Source organism: Macrosteles quadrilineatus, unplaced genomic scaffold (genome assembly GCF_028750875.1).
Source record: "Macrosteles quadrilineatus isolate MER2022 unplaced genomic scaffold, UCM_ALF_1.0 Scaffold_8__2_contigs__length_117827958, whole genome shotgun sequence".
Taxonomy (NCBI): domain Eukaryota; kingdom Metazoa; phylum Arthropoda; class Insecta; order Hemiptera; family Cicadellidae; genus Macrosteles; species Macrosteles quadrilineatus.
This window is the reverse complement of record NW_026542601.1, coordinates 102081590-102101300: the sequence shown is the minus strand read 5'-3', so window position 1 is coordinate 102101300 and position 19711 is coordinate 102081590. Positions and strand designations below refer to the sequence as shown.

Here is a 19711-nt window from a genome sequence, read left to right as displayed (position 1 = left end):
TTCAACCAATGTTCAAAAAACGGGTTTGAATAGTAATAACATCTTATTGTTACTACACTACTACAATTGGTCCTCTTTGTTATGGAACGGACCTTTTCAGTTACGTTTTGTCCATAGCTTATTGCTAAAGGGTTCCAATGACTGAAACTTGAAGAGCACATGATTTATATTAACTATATGTGTGATAGGACAAAGAATAATATATGATTACCAGTTATAAAGTAACCTATTAATCTTAATTAATTAAACTTACACCTATGCCAACGATAAAGATTGCTGCTAATGTTGATTCCTTCATTTACTTATTTTATCGTCTTAGACTAAAAGCCCTCGATGTTATAACGTCAAAGCAGAAGTGTCTTGCAGGAAGCATTTGCATCTTTGAGCCTGTTGAGTCTGCCCAATGTCTGCGTTTTATAGACAGTGGTTCAAGGTCATTATGCATTACTCAATTAAATTATTGTCATAGTTTTCAAAATGAAACAGTCCACTATTTTCCAGAATTTCAGTTAAAAGACTATTACATTTAATTTTATTTTATTTTCTATCACTTTTCTTTTCAACATCGCTCATTGATTAAGATTATTTGTAGTTTTCAATATTTTACTCATCATAAATTTAAAAATTTATAAGTAATAATAAGCTGAACACTTCGCTACACATTTGCTTTGAGCACTTTGCTTTGATTTTATAAGGCTACATAATACTACTTTACTACTTGTCTTTCAAACCACCCAGAGACGACAATACAGTCGCTGCCATATGACGTTTTTACTCATGTATTATGCATTTGTCACAAGACAATCCGTCGATATTGTTTCAATAAAGTCTCAATGTCTGAATACATCCTTGTTGTTTTTGAGGAAAACAGATTCATTCTTCATGTTACTTCTCGGAAACCTGATTAATGTATTTAAATAATTTTCTCTGAAACCAAGGGCATCGGATCCAAAAAAAAATGGCATTTATTTTTCAATATTAGCACATATACATTGCTTTTGTCGGATACAAACGTTTATAATCGTCGAACAGTAATAACGACATAACAATATTAGATTTTATACTGAAAAAATATTGCTTAACAATATTTTTGACAAAATAAATTTAACGTAGCCTTTCACACGTTTTGGAACGTGTGGTTGAAACAAGACTTTGCAGGTTAATCAAATTAAATTCTATTATAAAATATCTAAATCTAACGGTAAATTTAATCGAATTGTAAAATTATTGTTTTACGTTTAGTTTATTGTAGGGTTTAAGTGATGCACAAGTAAAATTGAACAAATACATCAAACATATTTGATAAAGTTCTACTACTTATCTTCTTTTACCAGATGGGTTGAAATCACACATTGAAGTGTGTTAAAGATATTACACTAAACCGGACCTTTGAAACAGCCAAATGTAGACTGAAAAAGAAAACTATCCGTTAGAATCATTTTTACCTAATTGTCAATGATTATCTGGTGCTGTTGTATTTCCAATTATAGTTTTATGTTTATGTTACATATTAGTTATAATGCTATTTTATCGTTTGGGACAAGATAATTATTATTTTTAGTTGTTTGACAAAAAATAAGTAGGCCCTACAAAATTTAGAAACAAAGATTGTTTAACTTATTTAATAGCTATGTGTCTCTCACATGCATTGTGAAGATGAATGAAAATAATATGAATAAGACGGCAATTGTACAGCTGTAGTTGTCTGAGCTATGTTTAGAATTAACTTAGGAAATACATCTACCTACAGTAACATTATTTATATTGTTTGTAATACCCACAAAGCTTAAGTAGGATTAGGTATGGAAAGAAAATTGCAGTTTTAGATGTCGCAATTACCTCTGAATATAGTAAATTCAAGAAAATGAAAAACGTTATTGTATATGTAAACCAACATTTTGAAGTTACTTTTCAACTGCTTGTGTAAAATCCTGCGCTTGTAAGCCCACTTCGCCAACTTTTGCTAACGATCAAGTGACTTTCCAACCTAATGCTAGCACCTTTACAAGAATAATAAAAAATCCGATAACAGCTTTAACCAAAAATAGTATATTATGAACACAATAAATTGTTCTGCAATATAAAATACGTCCGCCACGTAATTGGGATCTCCTAAGGCATTGAGGCTAGATAAGCCTTCTTTGATACATAAGTAGATCTTTTGTAAGAGAAGATTACATAAAATCTGATGCTCTTTTTTATTATACTATATTTTTTCTTTTAAGCTTTGAACTTTAATATTATGACCATCCATGTGCATGATACGATAATAACTAAACATGTTCTATATTCATTCACCTCTTCAAATTACCCCCAATACTACAGGATTATATTTAATAGTTTTAATTGTGTAACAAAACGTTTTAATATTTATCAATTTAAACAATTACACCATCTGATAATATTGTGTTATTCTTATTTATATATTAGCATTCGTTATTGTATAGCAAATTGTTATAATTCAATAAAGCAAATTGTAATTTGATACGCGCACAAGTAGCACGGCAGAGAGCTTGCCGTTAACTGTAATGCAGAGTTTATACTATCTTAGTTTAAACTAAGATAATCTGTTACTAACTAAGAATACTAACCGAATAAAAAAAATAACGCAGAAGATTGCAGTGTTTTCTCTAACTGTTTTTTTATGTAGCCTATTATCTAGAGGCTGCACATTTATCTTAAAAGAGGGATGTGAGATAAAAGGAGAGAGAGTGAAAATACACATATCAACATAATACAAGGAAAGTACACCTCTCAAGGAATTACATACGAAAACTCTCTTTTCTATATCATAATTGGCCGGGTTAGAAACAAGTTGTTTGTTAGCAACATATTCATCACACTAACTATCATAGCTGTACGTCATTTCCTGCCAGGTAAAACTTTAAATGTATAATTTTAGCTACAAGTTGACGTATTTCAAGTCAATCAACACTGCAGTTGTAAAGATGCAAATAAGTTGCTGCAGAGTTTGCTATTTAGACTTGGAAACAATGGCACTGATTGCATAATGTCCAATATTCTGCTTGATGACTGGGAATCTGAGATTGTTTCCCTGTGTACAAAATATCTATGGCAATTAAATTTAATGAAAAAAAAACTTGTTATCGTAATACACAATCCATTAAAATATATTTTAGTAAAAAAGAGGGCAAACTTTTTAACACAGCTTCAGAGCTTATAGTAACTAACTAAATTTACAAACACTGATTTCTCTTGTTATGAATTCTATTTTACAAAAAAAATATAAGTATTTAAAGTTGTACAAAAAAACTCAAAGTCAATGATGATTTATAGCGTAAAGAACCTGTTACTTTAGGTGCTCCAGAGTATAAATCACTTGAACAGGTGCTTCTTATTGCAATATTTAGATAGTTGAAGTAAGCCAATTCTTGTATGCACCAGAATAAACAGAAAATGTTTGATACAATTAAATCTAACATATTAACATTTTGTATTTGATTAATAAACCCTTTGATTATTTATTTTCTAGGTTTTATTTTTTTTACTTTTTGGTATTTAATATCGGGCCATATAGTTTATATTGTTGAACGAAATTCTATTCATAAAATGGACGTAATTTTAGCTTATAGTTGACAGTTGTGTTAACAATATGTGCAGTCTGTCGTTAAAATGTATACAGTCTATTGTAGCTTATGCGATGTTAAATGACGTGTCAATAAAGTAACCAATAAATAAATGAAACAAATAATTAAGCCAATAAGTAAACCAATAATCAAATGAAATTCCCCCAATATTGACGTGATATTTAGAGAAAATTAACCAAAGTTCCAGTAGTTTTCAAGAGCAGTATAGGGTAAAATCCTTCCTAGGTATATGTCCTAGGAATATGTAAAACAATTTCGTAAAGTTGCAGGCGATCATCAATTAGGCAGTTGGGAGTGCATCAAGGTCATAAAATCATTTTGTGATAATAAAATCACAATTGAATCCATTTTAATTAGTGAAACTTATTAAAATAACTTCAAACGAATATATAATGATAAACATAATTGCATTTCGAATAAAACATAAATAAGCTTTTTGGTTTGGACGGATAAAGGATTATCATGGGCAACTGCGGTGCTCTATAATCCTAAAATAAATCCAAAAAGGGGGTTTAAATGAGGTTGGTACTAGCTAATGCCTACCGGGATGTTAATAATATTAAAGCTTATTTGTTATTTTCGTTTGACTGCGATATTCAGTTATCAGTATAAACTATATTTGGGAGATTATTTATTTCATGATAACTCTGCCAAAGTGTTAGTGATTAATTTCGTCTAAAGAATCCCGTTGTTATACTGTAGTTTACTAAGGTTATAATTTTACATTGTCCAATTTTTCGTTATTTTAAATTTGTTTATGTAATTTAGATGGTTCATTTACAATCCTCTCATGTAGGGATGTTTTTTTTAGTGTAATCGATAAATAACATTTTCTTGGCCGTATTAGAATACATTTATTCTAAAAATGCATAAAATTAAACTAAATTATTACAAATAGAAATCATTATGCAAAGATGGCTTACGAATAATTGTAAATTGAAACCGTACCAATAAAATAATAGTAAATAATAATAAGAAGAAAAATAATAAGTGCATAATATAATAAATTTTATCAAATAATAAGTAAGTGATTTAAAAATATTAGATTGCAATTCTGAAAAACAAGATAAAATTATTGCATAACAATATAAACTAAACTATTCAATAGATTGAGATCATAACCTCTATCCAACACAACCAATATTACCAAAGTTTATCAATATTGTGCCATTCCTAGGTTAAGCCGAAGCAGTCACCCTTATTAAATATTATTGTATTCGCGTTGAAGAATCTTAAACGATTCTCCTTTAACTTATTTACTAGTTAATATTAAAATAGTGTTTTTGTAACTAGAATAGAATATTGAAAAGCAATAAATTCTGTATCCCAATAACTGCAGTATTTTTATATATGTATAAAATATATACAATACATGTATATTGTATATATACAATATATACATACAATATATACAATATGTACATATATAAAATATATGTATTTTATATATGTAGTCTACATGTTCGTTGGTAACAAGTAGACCTAATTTTCGTTGGACGCAAATAAATGTAAGTTGCGTTGCAAGTATGTGTCAATCAATCAGAATTTGTTTGGATAATTACTTGATACATTTGGAAAGTCTACAATAGATGCGTCAGTTTGAAGTTGAGCCAATATTTTTGTACTAGGCTTTGGCTTGGGTCCAAATTATTCGTGCTTTACCCTCTATGTAAAATCCGAAGACATTATAACAATGAGCTCCATATAAAAGTGATAAGAAGAGAAGGGAATTGAAGATGTACTTTTCCCTAATATATTTGTGCGTGTTCATATGCACGATTTTAGGGAAACGACTTAATTTAAGTGAAATTTCCTCGACATGTTTAAGAAAATAATAGATTTGACACAAAATCAGCCAAATATCAATTCACCTACTCTGCAGGTTTCCTTCATCGGGATATCTCATTTAAAATTTTGTCATAATTCAACACATTGTTCCTTTAAGTGGGCCATACTTACAGGTTAAACAGGTTAAGTGTAAGAAAGGGCCATGGGGCCTTAACTTTGCCTGTGTAAATAAATGATTTTTCATTTCATTTCAAACTTAAGTTAAGATTTTGCCAAAACAATTGTGCGTAATATTTTGTCAAGCGTTTGTGATAATAGGGATCTATAAGATGTAAGATTTTCTTTATTCTTATAAAATTATGCCTAAATACAACTTACATGAACAAATTGAGACATTTAATTACAATACTGTCGAAAAATTATATTTGCATTTCATACCATCATCATTTTTTATAAAAGTTATTTAGCTTGCTAGTGAGTGATGCATGAAAAATTATGCTCAAAAAAGTTGAAAACAAACAAAAAGTACAACTTTTCAAACACTGACCAAGTGGCTTCATTAGTTAACTTTTAAACCACAATGCATGATTTTGAAATTTGCAAAGGTAGAGATAAGTTTACGAGAACTGAAATATTTTAGATTGACATGATTAGTTAAACATTTTTTAGTGGCAAAATCATTTTGTTTGTATGTGCTCATTGACTTTCTGCGTCATTTTTATATATTAACCTGTACGAAATTTTTTTTTTGTATTCTTCTTTACAATTGGTTAACTAATGTTCATGATTAGAATGAAAGACGTTTTACACTTTATTATATAGTTGTGATGTTGAAAGTGTTATAGGTACTAAATGTCACTGTCAGAAATATATTGGATTCCAACATTTACTGATTCAAGTATTTTCAAATCAATTATTGTCTTTTTATATGGTACATATGACGTAGAAATTAACAAACACGTTTTAAGAAAATTAATCAAAAAATTATTTTTTATAAAAGGTATAATGTTACCTGGATCTGCCAATTATTTTTTATGTTTAGTATATATTTCAATGTATTATATTGCATATTATACTGTTTGCTGTACTAACTAAATTTAAACATTATTTTCTCTAACGCTATAAGAGTACAATTCTCCTAATACAATTTTACTATGCATATTTACGTACAATAATAAAAATACAACTAAGAAAGATTTTTCAATGGCATAATCATTCGTGGAATAAGTTTTTAGAAATTTTTAAGTTATGAAAAGATAAATATCTTTCAAATAACAGTTCACTTAACGATTTAAAAGGAATACTACTACTCATACAACAAGAAAATATTGCAATTTTCCACTGGACTATGACAGAGTTTGAGAGCAGGTAATGCAGCGTGATAACCTGATAACGGAAACAGATGATTAAATCCAGCGATGATTTGGCGGGAACTGAGGCGGTAAATGTGTCAGCTGATAACATAACAATTATCTCCTTTATTGTTCTGCTTGGCTAATATTGTAACACTTGGTTTACCGATATTTCCGATTATTTGGAAAATTCGTTTCTAGAAAACTATATTCATAGTTCAAATACCTTTCGCATATCTTCAAACAATACGAGTTGTGTTGTAAAACGCATATGTTACGACTCGCTAACTAATTCTTAAAGTATGTACAAAGTTTTCTAAGGTATACCAGAGGTTGTTATAATAATATGTCATTATCTTTTGCAAGTCTTACGGGAATTTCAGTTACGTTCGCATAAGAATATATTCGCATAAGAAACATTAAACAGCTCTGTATGGAACAGACATAAACAGTTTTTTTTTATGTATGTTTGAACTTAGTTCAGTCAATTAACTCATACTAAAAGTATATTATTAGAGTGTTAAAAAGCATTTATTTTAATTCAAAGTATTTCAAGATGTTGTGGTAAATGTTTTGGTTTAATTTGATGAACATAAAATTCCAAAAATTCAATAGTAATGGTACAGTCTACAAATATATATTGATATTGGTATCATAATTTATATTTTGGAAGAAAATATAAACATTTATGTCCAAAAAAATAACTTGATCGAGTAAAAATGATGAATACATATTCATTGCGTACAGAATGGACAAAATGGAAACCAACATGGAAGTAAAACATTATGTGCCTACAGTAAACAACTAAGGGGACGGATACAATGTCTGCTTTACACACGTGATTTTACTGTATTATTTGTCCCAAGTCAAGCAACACAGTAAAAGTCCATGTAACATGCAACGTGGTCCTGTCTTTAAAAGTGCTTGGAACGATGGCTTCTTGTCATAGTTGTAAATATTTAATCATCCTTTCAAGTTGTACACCGTTACTAGTAGGTATGAAGTTTTATTGTTTGTTTTGAAAATGATAATGAGTTATCTTTTTGAATATCGAAATGAATGTTATCTTTTTTATAAATTTTATCACTGTTGCCTACTTCATTCATTATCACTGTTATCTATTTCTAGTCTGTTATTGTTATCACTATTACTCGTTTCCGTATTGCATCTATCACCACTGTCAGTATTGTTGCCAATTGTTATTGTTAACTAGTTATGGATTATTTATCGCCAAGCATGTTATTTATTTTATTTGTTATTGTTACCTCAATTATAGTCTGTTATTCACTGAGCATGTTACTTAATTATTATGATTATCTAGATAATTCAACTTTCACTTTTCAACTGTTATCATAACTGCATGTCATTTTCATTGAACATGTTTTTCATCTTTTCATTTTAATGTTTGCATGTATCACTGATATATCTGTACAACATTATTAGCATGTAGTAAGCATCTTGTCGCATGTATTACAATGTAAAACAATTGTAAAAAATGGTGTTTGCCGTAAAAATAAAAAAATAAATAAATAATATTTGAAGACGTAAATATGTATGACTAATATGTGGATTATGTACAAAAGAACAGAACATGATTAACTATGATGATATCCAAGCTATCAAAGATATCCATGATATCCGAGCTTAAAACATTTCGAATCATTCAACGTATAACTTCCAACATATAAATGTCCATTACTTTTGGGTTAAAAAAAGTTAAGTAAAACAGTCCGTCAATCTGTAAAAAACATTAATCCGTTTATTTATCGTAAATGACATTTGTACAGCAGCAGTCCATGAGGTAATAGTAGTCTCCGCACAACTTTCTTCTGTTTGGTGGACAAATCAGGTCGGGTGCACAAAAGATACGCGCATTGTCTGTAACAGAGTAGTTAATAAAAATTGTTACATATTTACACATTTGAAATAAAAAATACTAGTGAGTGAAATACGTGTAATCATCAGTATTAACACAGCAATCTCCTTGAGTACAAACAATATTTGACATTATTATCCTTATTAAACTGGGTCGTATAGTGTATATAAAAACAATATTTTCCTATATAGGCCTACGTATGTTTTACGGTATCAAACCTAAAACCGGAAAACCAAACAATGTAGAACAAATCAAAATTTAGTGAAGAGATTGACTTAATATAATGTTTTAAATTGATATAATTTATCTAAAAATATTTTATGTATAGGCCTATACAATTATTGTAAAAGCATAACATCTTTTTAGATAATAATTATATGTTTAGGATTGTTTGTATGCTGTAGAAACCATTTCGCGAAGAAAAGCAATACTCGACTGGTGTCGACTCGCAGTCTATCCCCGCAAAAACTGTCACCCGCGAGTTGGGACTTTGATTTCGTCCGGAATTTCGAGTTCTTTAATTAATTTCTACTTTACTACCGGGCCAGCGATCCGCCTGGCGTGGGTGTACCGTGGTGCTATAAGGGAATAGAAATTTCAATCGAGGCAATTTGTAAGTGAGTGTCGGAGTCGGTAAGTAAGGAAGGGAAAGTAAATGTATTCGCATGTAGTAGCCGTAGCAGCGGCGCGCCCCGACCCCCGTGGACAGGGAAGTGTGTGGATCGCGGAGTGCGGATAGTCTTTGTATATAGATTTGCAAAATTAACCACAAAAAAAGTTCAGGGCTGAAAGTGACCTGACAGGAACTCAAGATAGAAAAAAATTGACTTGCTATGTTAGGACTTGGTGTACTTTTTTTTTAGAAAAACTGTGATTAATCTCTAAACGGTTCTTATGGTTCAATTTGTAGTTCAAAGTATTACAAAAGTATTATGTCATTGACGGGAACGGGTTTTTACAATATATCATCATAGAATAATGCTATTGTAGGGCTTAAAGGAAAATATAAATCAACGATACATTTTAGGAAGAGGCCTACATACTTGTAGACAAAAGGTATGAGTAGCTTTTTACATTGTTATACATAAAAATAATTATAATTACAAACAACTATATTAAATAAATGGATGCATGAATTAAAAGCAAGCTTTTTTTCCAAATCGACTACTTACCAAATGGAAATCTTCTACATCCACAACAGTAACCTAAATTTACGGCGGGAAGAACACGGCAGTCCGGAACTGGTGGACAATCGCCGCAGATTCTTGGATTAAACCAGCTGTCAATGGCATTGCCAAAAACTGTAAGAAACAATGAACTTATTATTACGGTTTTATTGTTACATGACAAGAATAATACGAAAGTTGGAACCAGAAGGAGAAGCACCATAGATTTTTAAATGATGGTGTTTAGCCGGCCATTGATGGGTGATGGCTAGGCCTATATGGAATAGTGGACACTCTCTGATCATGTCTTTAACACTATTGAGAACATATTTATGTATGATAAATATAAGCAGGCTTTTAGTAAACCTCAGTGGCATTAAATAAATGGCTAATAGTTAAAATTAACAATCCAATTCAACAAATGAAATATTTTGATTAACATTTAATTTTGAACAGCTTGTCATATCTGCAAGGGTAGAAAATGTAAATTTAGCCAGCTGTAAACAAGCAATGATGTTCAAAGAATAAACCAGAAAAAGTAATAAAAGAATTTTGTTAATTCGAATCAATGGTTAAATAGTTTTCGGTCATTAACCTAAATAAAAACGTGTTAAAAACATCCAATTGTTTACCATAAATAGTACAAACGCTGTTAACACCATATGAGTAATTTGCCTAATGCCTTCCCTTAGACTGATAATAGGTAGTTTTATGCATTGATTTGATTTCAAAAATTCCATTTTTATTTAGATAATAATAAATCAGATTTTTGCAGGTTAGTGATTTGAAAGTTTAATAATTTCCAAATAATAGTCAATCAAATAAATGGATGGATTTTGGAGCTAGTAGCGGAAAATATATTTTCTAATGACAGTAAAAAGCCTCAGTAAACTGTAATAACTCAATTGACAGACAAATATTTATTTTGTTTAGCTATATATATTAACAAATTATATAACTATATAAGAGTAAAATAGGAATAACACATATGCTAGTCAGACTGTTGTCAAATTATAGAAAGCATAAACGATTGACAGCAATTAAAGGATTTTGAAAATGTTTACTAGTCAACTAAGTTATTGATTAAAACATATTTTCGAATACTCGAAAATAAATGTAAATTATGTAGGCACACTATATTTAATTTTCTTCTCTCACACTCTTTCTTTATCATAACCAACAACACAGTACACAATAGAAGTATCTCAAAGTATAAAATAACACCAGTGTACGTACCTTCATTAATAATACCGAAGGTGGCAATGGAAGGTCCAACTGCTGCAAGTAGCAGAAACAATGCCAAGTATCTTCTCATGACAACAGTTGTATAACACTTCAGAGACATCTGTCTCAATATCCACAACAGCTGTTGCTGCCAGTCACGCCATTGACACAGACTTAAGTCACCTTGCTTACACTTAAACCGTACCGTTGTTCGGAATAATGTATGTTCGTGCATTTAAAATTATATTCTTAAAGTTTCACAGCCACTCAGTTAAAGTTTTACCACTCAGTGCCAACTTAAATATTTTGGATTTTAGTTTGTCTTACTTTATGTTCTATTTTTATAAACACTGATCTAATTAGGTGAAAACATGACTTTTTACTCTTGATAAAACATAATTTTAGACCATTACCGAGATGAATTGTTTATAGGTCTTTAATTTTTTGACTAGATACTAGACGTGCGTATTTTTAAAATGTCGAATATAAAAATTATATCAAAAAATAATAAGGGTTTATTAGTTATATTAAACATAAAATACCATACAGTTTCACAAAAAAAATTAAAAAGAACTGTTTTTAAATTGTTAATTAAATCTCACGATATGAATATTTGCAGATAACATTGTATACACTATTCGAAGCAGAATGTAACCGTATCGTTTACAGATACTGTTTTATAATTTTCGTTTGAAAACAACTATATAGGCCTCAAAATTTTCATGATAAAAATAGTAATCTCTAAATATTCAACATTATTTAAAAACATTATATAAAAGGCATTATCGTAATGGTAAATAATGATATCACTCTAATAGTTTTTTCGTTACGGAAGTTATGTTAATAAATTTATTTTTTACCTGTCTAATTATTTAGAGTTAGATATAAAAATACGGTATAATAAAACACTGTAATAGAAAAATATGATAAAAATAGAACAAAAATATTTGGAAAAATAATAAAACAAAAATAGAAAGATATAAAACAGTTTAATACAACATTTGGATTTTAAAGTTCATTAAGTACTAAAAGCGTAATTTACACGTGACAACGCAACAAGACAATATCAGTTTTTGTTGATGACTTGTATGTGTTCACATTTCTAGGCAGGGTTGAGTGGTGATAACTCAGGGTTCGTCATTATCTGATAGTAGCTGTAGGCTGCGATAAGATAATAAACAGCCAGTCCTGTAACACGAACAACACGTTTAGGTTAATTTACAAAACAACGTGAATGTGATACAATATTTTAACATCATATGTTAACAGTCTTTCGATTCGAGGATTTTAAGTATAAATAAAAATACTACATAGGTCAAAGACTCAATTGAACACCTTATTTCACCAATATGATTATACACATATATACTTTGATAACACCTATTTAATCTGTTTGTTTAGTATATTTAAAAATAGTAGACAGCTAAGATCTTTCATAGCTTTCAAGCATATATTTTTTTTCTTAAGCTGAAAAATAGGAATAATCTTTCTTACTGAGAAATAAGACTATCCCACTTTCTTTTAAAAGCAAGACATATTAAGTTTTTTTACCCCTTATGCTGAGGCTTTTACCCTTTAGTAAAAGAGTTTGGTTGTTATGCACTTCTCATTTCAATATAAATTAGAAATTTAAAATTTAAAGTTTTTAGTAGTTTTTAGTTAGGTATATACAAGATTTATTTCAGCTAAAAGGTACGGCTTTAAAATATATTACTTGTTAATTATTCAATAAAATTGGACAGACTTGAAAATCGAGGCGTTTTCATCTGCAGATTTTTAAAGGATGACCTATGTCAAAATGTCCTGGAACATGATTATTATACATTTGTTTAGTGTTATAATTAACTATTATGTCGAAACTACAAGTCTCAGGTTAACGAAAATAAATGTATGTTCCAAAATACTTTAACACGACGAACACAAACAGTCAACATTACCCAAGTAGGCCTACAAAGTGAATTGTATAAAATTGGCCTAATAGGCGTAATCAATCAGTTCACTTAGTTTATACATACCGTAATTTATTCCTAGAAATGCTAGGAAAATGTAGACTTCATGGGTTGAAAATGTTGAATACTCGAGAAGTAAGTACAGCAGAAATTCCAGCAGAGTAGCGAAGTGAAGCAGGGTTTCTAATTTCACATACTCCAACACATAAGAGCTTTTTTTCTGTAATAAGAGAGACATAAAGAAAATTGAGATCTAGACATTTAGGTATATAGAACATTATATAGAATTGCAATTCTCGCCTAACTTCCAAAGTTTATTATAGTTCAGTATTTTTTTATCACTGTTGTATAAATTAATAGCCTATGTTCATGCATTTGTAATCATTATAAGATTTATATGATATGCATTGATCCAATATTATTCGGATTATATCAACTCAAATTATCCATAGACAACTGTTAAAATACAATGCATGAGTTTGTAAGAAGTTTCTTTTAATTGTGTACGAAGCGAAACAGATTATTACAAACAAAGTTGCTACCGATGTAAATTATTTACCATTAAATGTAAAAACCCAGCATGCTAAACAAACTTATAAAAATCACTAAAAACGACTATTGCCATCATGGGGAAAATCTGTAAACCAAGTAAAAAATTTTAGAGAAAAAATAAAAAATACTAATTATGTATTTATTTTTTTAATTTTCACATTATTTGTTGTTTACTTTTACGATAATGTACTTTTGCTGATTTCTTGTAATGGTTTTATACAGCAAAACAATAGATTGTGCTTATGGAAGCTGTTTAATTTAAAGTGATTGTTGAACGCAAGATTAGTTCTCAGGTCTTCATATTTAGAAAATACATAAAGATATATCATTCATCCTAAGAAAAAAATACAAACGAATTCACGTCTTTAAGATTCAAGACTAACCTTTGTATGTAAAACCATCGGCTGGCTGGAGTTAAAAGAGATTGATAGGAAATCGTCGAAGGAGAATAAGTGGCCTTTTTAGCTCTCTATTTGTGCGTTTGTTGCCTTTTCAAAGTTTGACTTTGAATGGGCTTGTTAAGCCTCATTGAGAATCATCTGTGTTAAAAAAATGATACTGCAAGATCTTTATTTGTTTGTATTTCAAGAATAGGGAGGGCTTAAGTAATCTTTCAGGTTGTTCATGTATTATAAGTGATTTTAAAGGCGAAAGCTAATGGATAAGCTAATGGATAATGGGATAAGCTAATTCACACTTTTTAAGTAGTATTTTAGAAGAATATTTATATAGGGATACAGATTAGCACGGTAATATTTATGTTTATTTTTTATGTTCTTTCCTATGATCTTTTATTAAAACTACCTTTTAGAGATTTAGAATATTAGACTATACTTACCATGTAAACGCCATAGAGTAGAAATACTGCGGCTATAGTTTGTATGACACTTCCTCCCAAAAGAACGTAGAGAGCTGGAATAAACATAGTTATAAAAATGAGGAAAATTACAAAAGTTTAAAATATAGGAAAAACTAAAAACAAAATACAGTATTAATATTAGTGGCATTCCCAATTAAATAGTTTAGGCCTAATCCAAAATTTTTGCTCCTTTGGAAACATACTTTAATTTTTAGTTTCATACAATAGTAAAATAAATGCTTTTAAAGTGGTTTTAACCTTTAAAATTGACTGTATCATTTAGGAGAATAATCTGAGTTTAAACTCACATTACATGCTTATAAAATGCTATTACCTTTACATTCCTAATTCTTGTCTTAATACTAAAGTAAAGATTCGTGATAGACCTACCTATGTGGTAGTTTCATAACAATACCTAGTAGGCTGCTTTTAAATAGTTACTTTAAGATTTTTCATGAACGTTTGTTATATTTTATAAAAACCAATTAAGGGCTTATTTTAGGGTTCCCATCTTAAATACAATGCTCAGGCGGGTTATGTGAATCTCTGGACCACGATGAATTCTCATTACTACAATGTAGCAGGAATTGTTAACAATTAATGGTGCCACGAGCTGTTGGAACGTATCGAAAACTAAAGGGATGATTGAAATAGGCATGCAAGACAGCGAATATAACTGGCTGACATTGTTTTGCAAACAAATTGTTAATCAGCTAAATATTCACTTTTCACCACACTATGATATTTTTGGCTGTATTACATACGTTAATTGGTGGCTGAAAGTTACGTTTTGCTGGCCATGCCAGCTGTCATCGTAATTTGGGGACCGAGCAGGTTTTTACAGCCCGGGGCCGCAAAATCAGCTGTTCGCTTACTTACTTAAAACATGAATGCATTTTAAATACACAATCAAAATCCGTAGCATTGCAATAGAATTATTGTGTTATTGTCACCGTTGGCTAGCAACTATTTATTTTTATTTTTGCTGATTCCTCTTTACATAACCTTAAAGTTGTAGTTGTGTTGACTATCAGTGTGCATTATTATAGTGGTGAATAGTGGTAATAGGGTATAGTGTGGTGAAAAATAGCGTTCGTACCACGGACAGAAATGGTTTTGTAGCTCTCGATCGATTTAAAACTATCTCGACCCGGCAAAACCTCATTTTCGGCCCTAGGCACGAAATATACTATTACAATACCTCACAGCACCTAAGTATCCTTTACAGGAGACAAAAAGCAAAATATTTTGTCGAGTAAGTATTTTTTTTTAGAAATATTTAAACCTGTCAAGCAGATGTTTTCATCGCCAAAGTATAAGGTTTCCATTACTTACTTTTTATACTGGTTCCAAAGAAGCGATGAATGTCAGACGAAGAAATTGAGCTGTCATCCAGAATTACTCCTATTAATGCCAGTATGGACATCACCTGGAAATAATAAATAAACAGCTTTGGGTTATACAATGTAGTTTATCAAGTAAACAGGCATTACATTATGTATAGGATACAAGTTTAATGAAACCTTAAGACATGCTTTTATAAGATGTGGGTTCGAGAGTTTTTGATAGTCTACTATTGATTAACCTTTCCTCTTTCCATCAAACATGACTTTTAGACGTCTAGGGTAGTATGTTAATAGTAGTTTACGCAACGATTGCGTAAAGATAGTGTTAACGACACGAGTAGAAAATTTAAGGTACGAGCCTTGGCGAGTGTCTTAAAAACTTCTACGAGTGTCGTTAACACTATTTACGCGAGTTGCGAACACTACTTTACCTACGACGGTGTTTTAATTACTAAAAATCACTACTCATAACTTCTAAAAGAGGTTATGTTTTTGTTTATAACCTCTAATTGCCACTGACATTGATGCAACAAAACATTGTATCAAATAATAATTGCACCAATCACAATTAAATTGGCCTGAAGAGCTGATTAGTTGAATTTCGAATCATTACAATTTTGCTTCTCCTCTTTCAATCGTTGAACCTCATTGGTCCGTTACCCGTGTTGTTATGAGTAAAACTATGCTGTTATGAATGTAAACAATGCTGTTATGAGATACTTTTCAATTCTAAGAACTGTACTGAAACGGCTATTTTAAAAAACGGTCGTAGGTAAAAGAAATAAATTAATTCAGATTTAAATTTATTTTATAATAAAAGCATTATTGAGTCTTTGACTTAAATAACCTTTTGATACTAAAGTCTGATTTTGTAAGTTTGTATGTTTTCTATGCCTAGTTCATTTTAATAAAAGCTGCTTTTACCTATTACTTTACTATCACCAATTGCGATGGGGACGTGACTTATGTGCGTATTTAAACCAAAATATGATTGAAGAATGAGTGTAATATGAAGTCTGATTAAACGTGTCTATACTACACATAGCTGAGTAACTGAGTAGGGCTTGCCTAAGAATTAGAAAGTGATCTGTTCAACCCTGAGGTGTTCGAAACCAGACCCACCTTTCCTTAAAAATTAGGCTCCTAGCAAATGTCTCTTACTAATTAAACAGCTGCTTTATCTTGACTTTTAGTCAGTAACAAAATTACAATTATCGTTTCATCGTAATTTTCCTTCCTGCAATCATGTTCATCCTAAAATACGTACACACAATACGTCGTCATCTTAGAAAAATTATCAGGTGATCATTTGTAGATTTGTGTTTAAAATTGTTGTAGATTTCAAACACAAAATACTGGATAAAGGCATTTTAGAATGTATTACGACTTAACATACCGCTTGTGTCCATCCCAACAATAACATGCCAGAGCGTAGGCTAAAACAGCAGAAGCAATTTCTCACCAACACCATTGTCTTGGTTTGATAAAAATGTCCAGGTTATCCTTCTGAAATAAATAAATATTTAAAAATATTGTATGTTATATTCATACAAAATTAAATACTAAAAGAAGTTTCAGTTAATTTTGAGACAGATATAATTTTTTTACATTAATTATGCTCAAGGGCGCCATTAGACATTTTTACGAGGTGGGGTGATCTCGACGGAACTCTCGCCGTCAGCAGTGAGAATGTCTTTTGCCCTCAGTAAACTGTGCAGTCCCTCAGAGAAGGTTTCCTTTATCCGTGCTTTTGTATAACAACAGACCTTCAATCTTAACATTGTCAATAACAAAACTGTAAGTGACAAGACTGTTGTTCAATAAATTTTCGAATTCTGTTCTGGAGGTTCGCCAAGCCACTACAGTCTGTATACCGTAGGGTGGCTACTGGACCTGGGCCCGCTCCTCAAACGCTTGCAACTGTTTCTTGAAGTCACCAAATACAACCACCCCCAATACAAACACTTTTTTTCTTCCTCATAAATTTATTCATATAAATAAATATTCGTAAAGTACTAAAAAAACTACGAAGAGTGATATAACACTCGATGTGTTTTTATTAAAACTAGTAACTAGCAGCTAGAACCAGCATAAAACCAGCATCGTGTGACTGATTCTCCAGCAGCTAGAAACACTCGCATGAGCTAGTCTCAAGCCGCTGGAGGGTTTAAACAGTTTCATATTACAAGCGCTTGAAAAGTCAATAGCAGGTCATGTGACCACCCAGCTGTGGTCTCTAACGCCAATCCAGCTCCGTCTGACCGTATCGTGCCAGTTCTCGCAATACGAATAATGAATGTAAATTAATTTAATAATTTAAACTTATCAAGATCAAATTTAAAACTTCATTTTTAGAATTTTTTGTATGCATTGCCATAATTTTCTCGTTGCTAGGTGAAAGTTAGTGACTATTCGAGGAAACAGTTACGAGCACCACCCTATTGTATACAGACTTCAGTATTTCACAACCGTCTTTACTATCACGGTGATTTGGGGAATCGCTATCTGTGCGAGTGACAAGGAAGGGCGAGCGTGGGACTGGTGAGAGGGGAGAGGGGACGGCAGTTCCCGCCTGACCTTGCTTGCCACCCCGGTAGGCCCGTACGAACCTTGATGATGTATTGCGTAACTTCCTAAAATAATACCACTTACCCCAAAGGTTGTAGTTTAATTGCAAAAATGTTATTATTTACCAATAAACGACATTCCTGCTCTTTAACGGCCGTTAGTACATACGGCCTCAACCTATCCTTCTCAGCTGGCTCCCCTGATAAGGAACTGTTAAAAATATTTTATAAACTGACCACTTGGCCAAAATTATGACGGGTTAGTTTAAGGTTGACCGAACTTATTAAAATTTACTAGATGATTGAACGAAAAAGGATTTGACAATTTAATACAATATTACAATAAGATATAGGTGGACCGAACTTATTCAAAGTTACTAGATGATTGAACGAAAAAGGATTTTTTTACAATAAGATATAGGTGTTTAAAATCAATTATAAAGCCGCCACTGAAATTTAGATTGCATTTTCAACCATAACAAGTACTCCACTTTTAGTTGGTTACCTAACCTAAGGGTATAAAGGACATGTAATAACTCGCAATTACATGTCAAATATAAAACTATATGCTGTAAACAAAATCCAACCTAAAGTAACTATTTTAGTTAAAGTTTTTAGATTTAATTTAATTTCTGCTAACCTGAAAAATAATACGAGACTACTGTAGTAGTTTCGTCTTCGTAGGTGAACGTAAACATAACCTAAAAGCGTTATTACTATATTATACGCATTAGGTGGACAACACTTTATTGATATAACACGATTAGATTATGCTATATGATAATACAGTAATAAAGTACTACAGCATTCCATAAAAATCGTAAATTTATTGCACAATATTATTGTAGAAAGTAAACAACACTTACCAAATAGATGATGCGTCGCTGTTTCACAACCACATTACTGATTTACAAGTTTTAAAACAGTGTTTTCACTCTCTAGTTTACACATAGTGGTTTTAAACACAATTAACTAATCTTAACCCAAAACTGTAAACATTCCAATCCAAAATAACACCACACAGAAAACTCACTAGTCATTTAGCACTCGTCTCGATGTTGTAGCTGTGAATGTTGGTAGCCCTGGGCGCCAGCTGTTAGCCAAGCGCTAGAGCTATTATTGTTTTGGCACCCCTGCACACCAGCTGATCAGCAGACTAACACGTGATTCTTCATCATTCATTGTTGGTACGACTGCGACTCAATGAGTCAATGACTCATAGATAGCTGAGCTGCTAATCGTCTACATACTGATACGGATATCTAAAATCCCACTTCAAATTAAATATAGTTTATGATCAGTACTGATACAGTGAAATACGTAGATTTATTAATTCTTCGTTTTATAACTCTTCAACCCAGACTTAAACTCACATAACTCCAAAAATGATTTCCTATATACAGGGTGTTTATAACAAAATTAAC

General features: G+C 31.0%; 2 protein-coding genes across 2 annotated transcripts; both read right to left on the bottom strand.

The window, feature by feature from the left end:
* Positions 1-8492: 8492 nt before the first annotated feature.
* On the bottom strand, positions 8493-11110 carry LOC128999386 (uncharacterized). Its single transcript, XM_054425869.1, has 3 exons — positions 11027-11110; positions 9797-9925; positions 8493-8626 (listed from the first exon to the last, which is right to left on the bottom strand). The coding sequence occupies exons 1-3, from the start codon at positions 11103-11105 to the stop codon at positions 8508-8510; spliced, it is 327 nt and encodes a 108-aa protein (XP_054281844.1). The 5' UTR covers positions 11106-11110; the 3' UTR covers positions 8493-8507.
* Positions 11111-12023: 913 nt separating this feature from the next.
* On the bottom strand, positions 12024-19403 carry LOC129001582 (uncharacterized). Its single transcript, XM_054428927.1, has 6 exons — positions 19154-19403; positions 17117-17226; positions 15710-15803; positions 14354-14427; positions 13030-13183; positions 12024-12202 (listed from the first exon to the last, which is right to left on the bottom strand). The coding sequence occupies exons 2-6, from the start codon at positions 17189-17191 to the stop codon at positions 12117-12119; spliced, it is 483 nt and encodes a 160-aa protein (XP_054284902.1). The 5' UTR covers positions 17192-17226; positions 19154-19403; the 3' UTR covers positions 12024-12116.
* Between the last annotated feature and the right edge of the window lie 308 nt (positions 19404-19711).

What these genes read in the sequence shown, in the direction of transcription:
- LOC128999386 (XM_054425869.1), bottom strand. Translation starts at nt 11,105, where the DNA reads ATGAGAAGATACTTGGCATTGTTTCTGCTACTTGCAGCAGTTGGACCT. An exon ending in CTTCGGTATTATTAATGAAG is followed by an intron (nt 9,926 to 11,026) that starts GTACGTACACTG and finishes TGTTTCTTACAG; the next exon opens with TTTTTGGCAATGCCATTGAC. An exon ending in ATGTAGAAGATTTCCATTTG is followed by an intron (nt 8,627 to 9,796) that starts GTAAGTAGTCGA and finishes ACTCTGTTACAG; the next exon opens with ACAATGCGCGTATCTTTTGT.
- LOC129001582 (XM_054428927.1), bottom strand. Translation starts at nt 17,191, where the DNA reads ATGGTGTTGGTGAGAAATTGCTTCTGCTGTTTTAGCCTACGCTCTGGC. An exon ending in TGTTGGGATGGACACAAGCG is followed by an intron (nt 15,804 to 17,116) that starts GTATGTTAAGTC and finishes TATTATTTCCAG; the next exon opens with GTGATGTCCATACTGGCATT. An exon ending in CTTTGGAACCAGTATAAAAA is followed by an intron (nt 14,428 to 15,709) that starts GTAAGTAATGGA and finishes TGTTTATTCCAG; the next exon opens with CTCTCTACGTTCTTTTGGGA.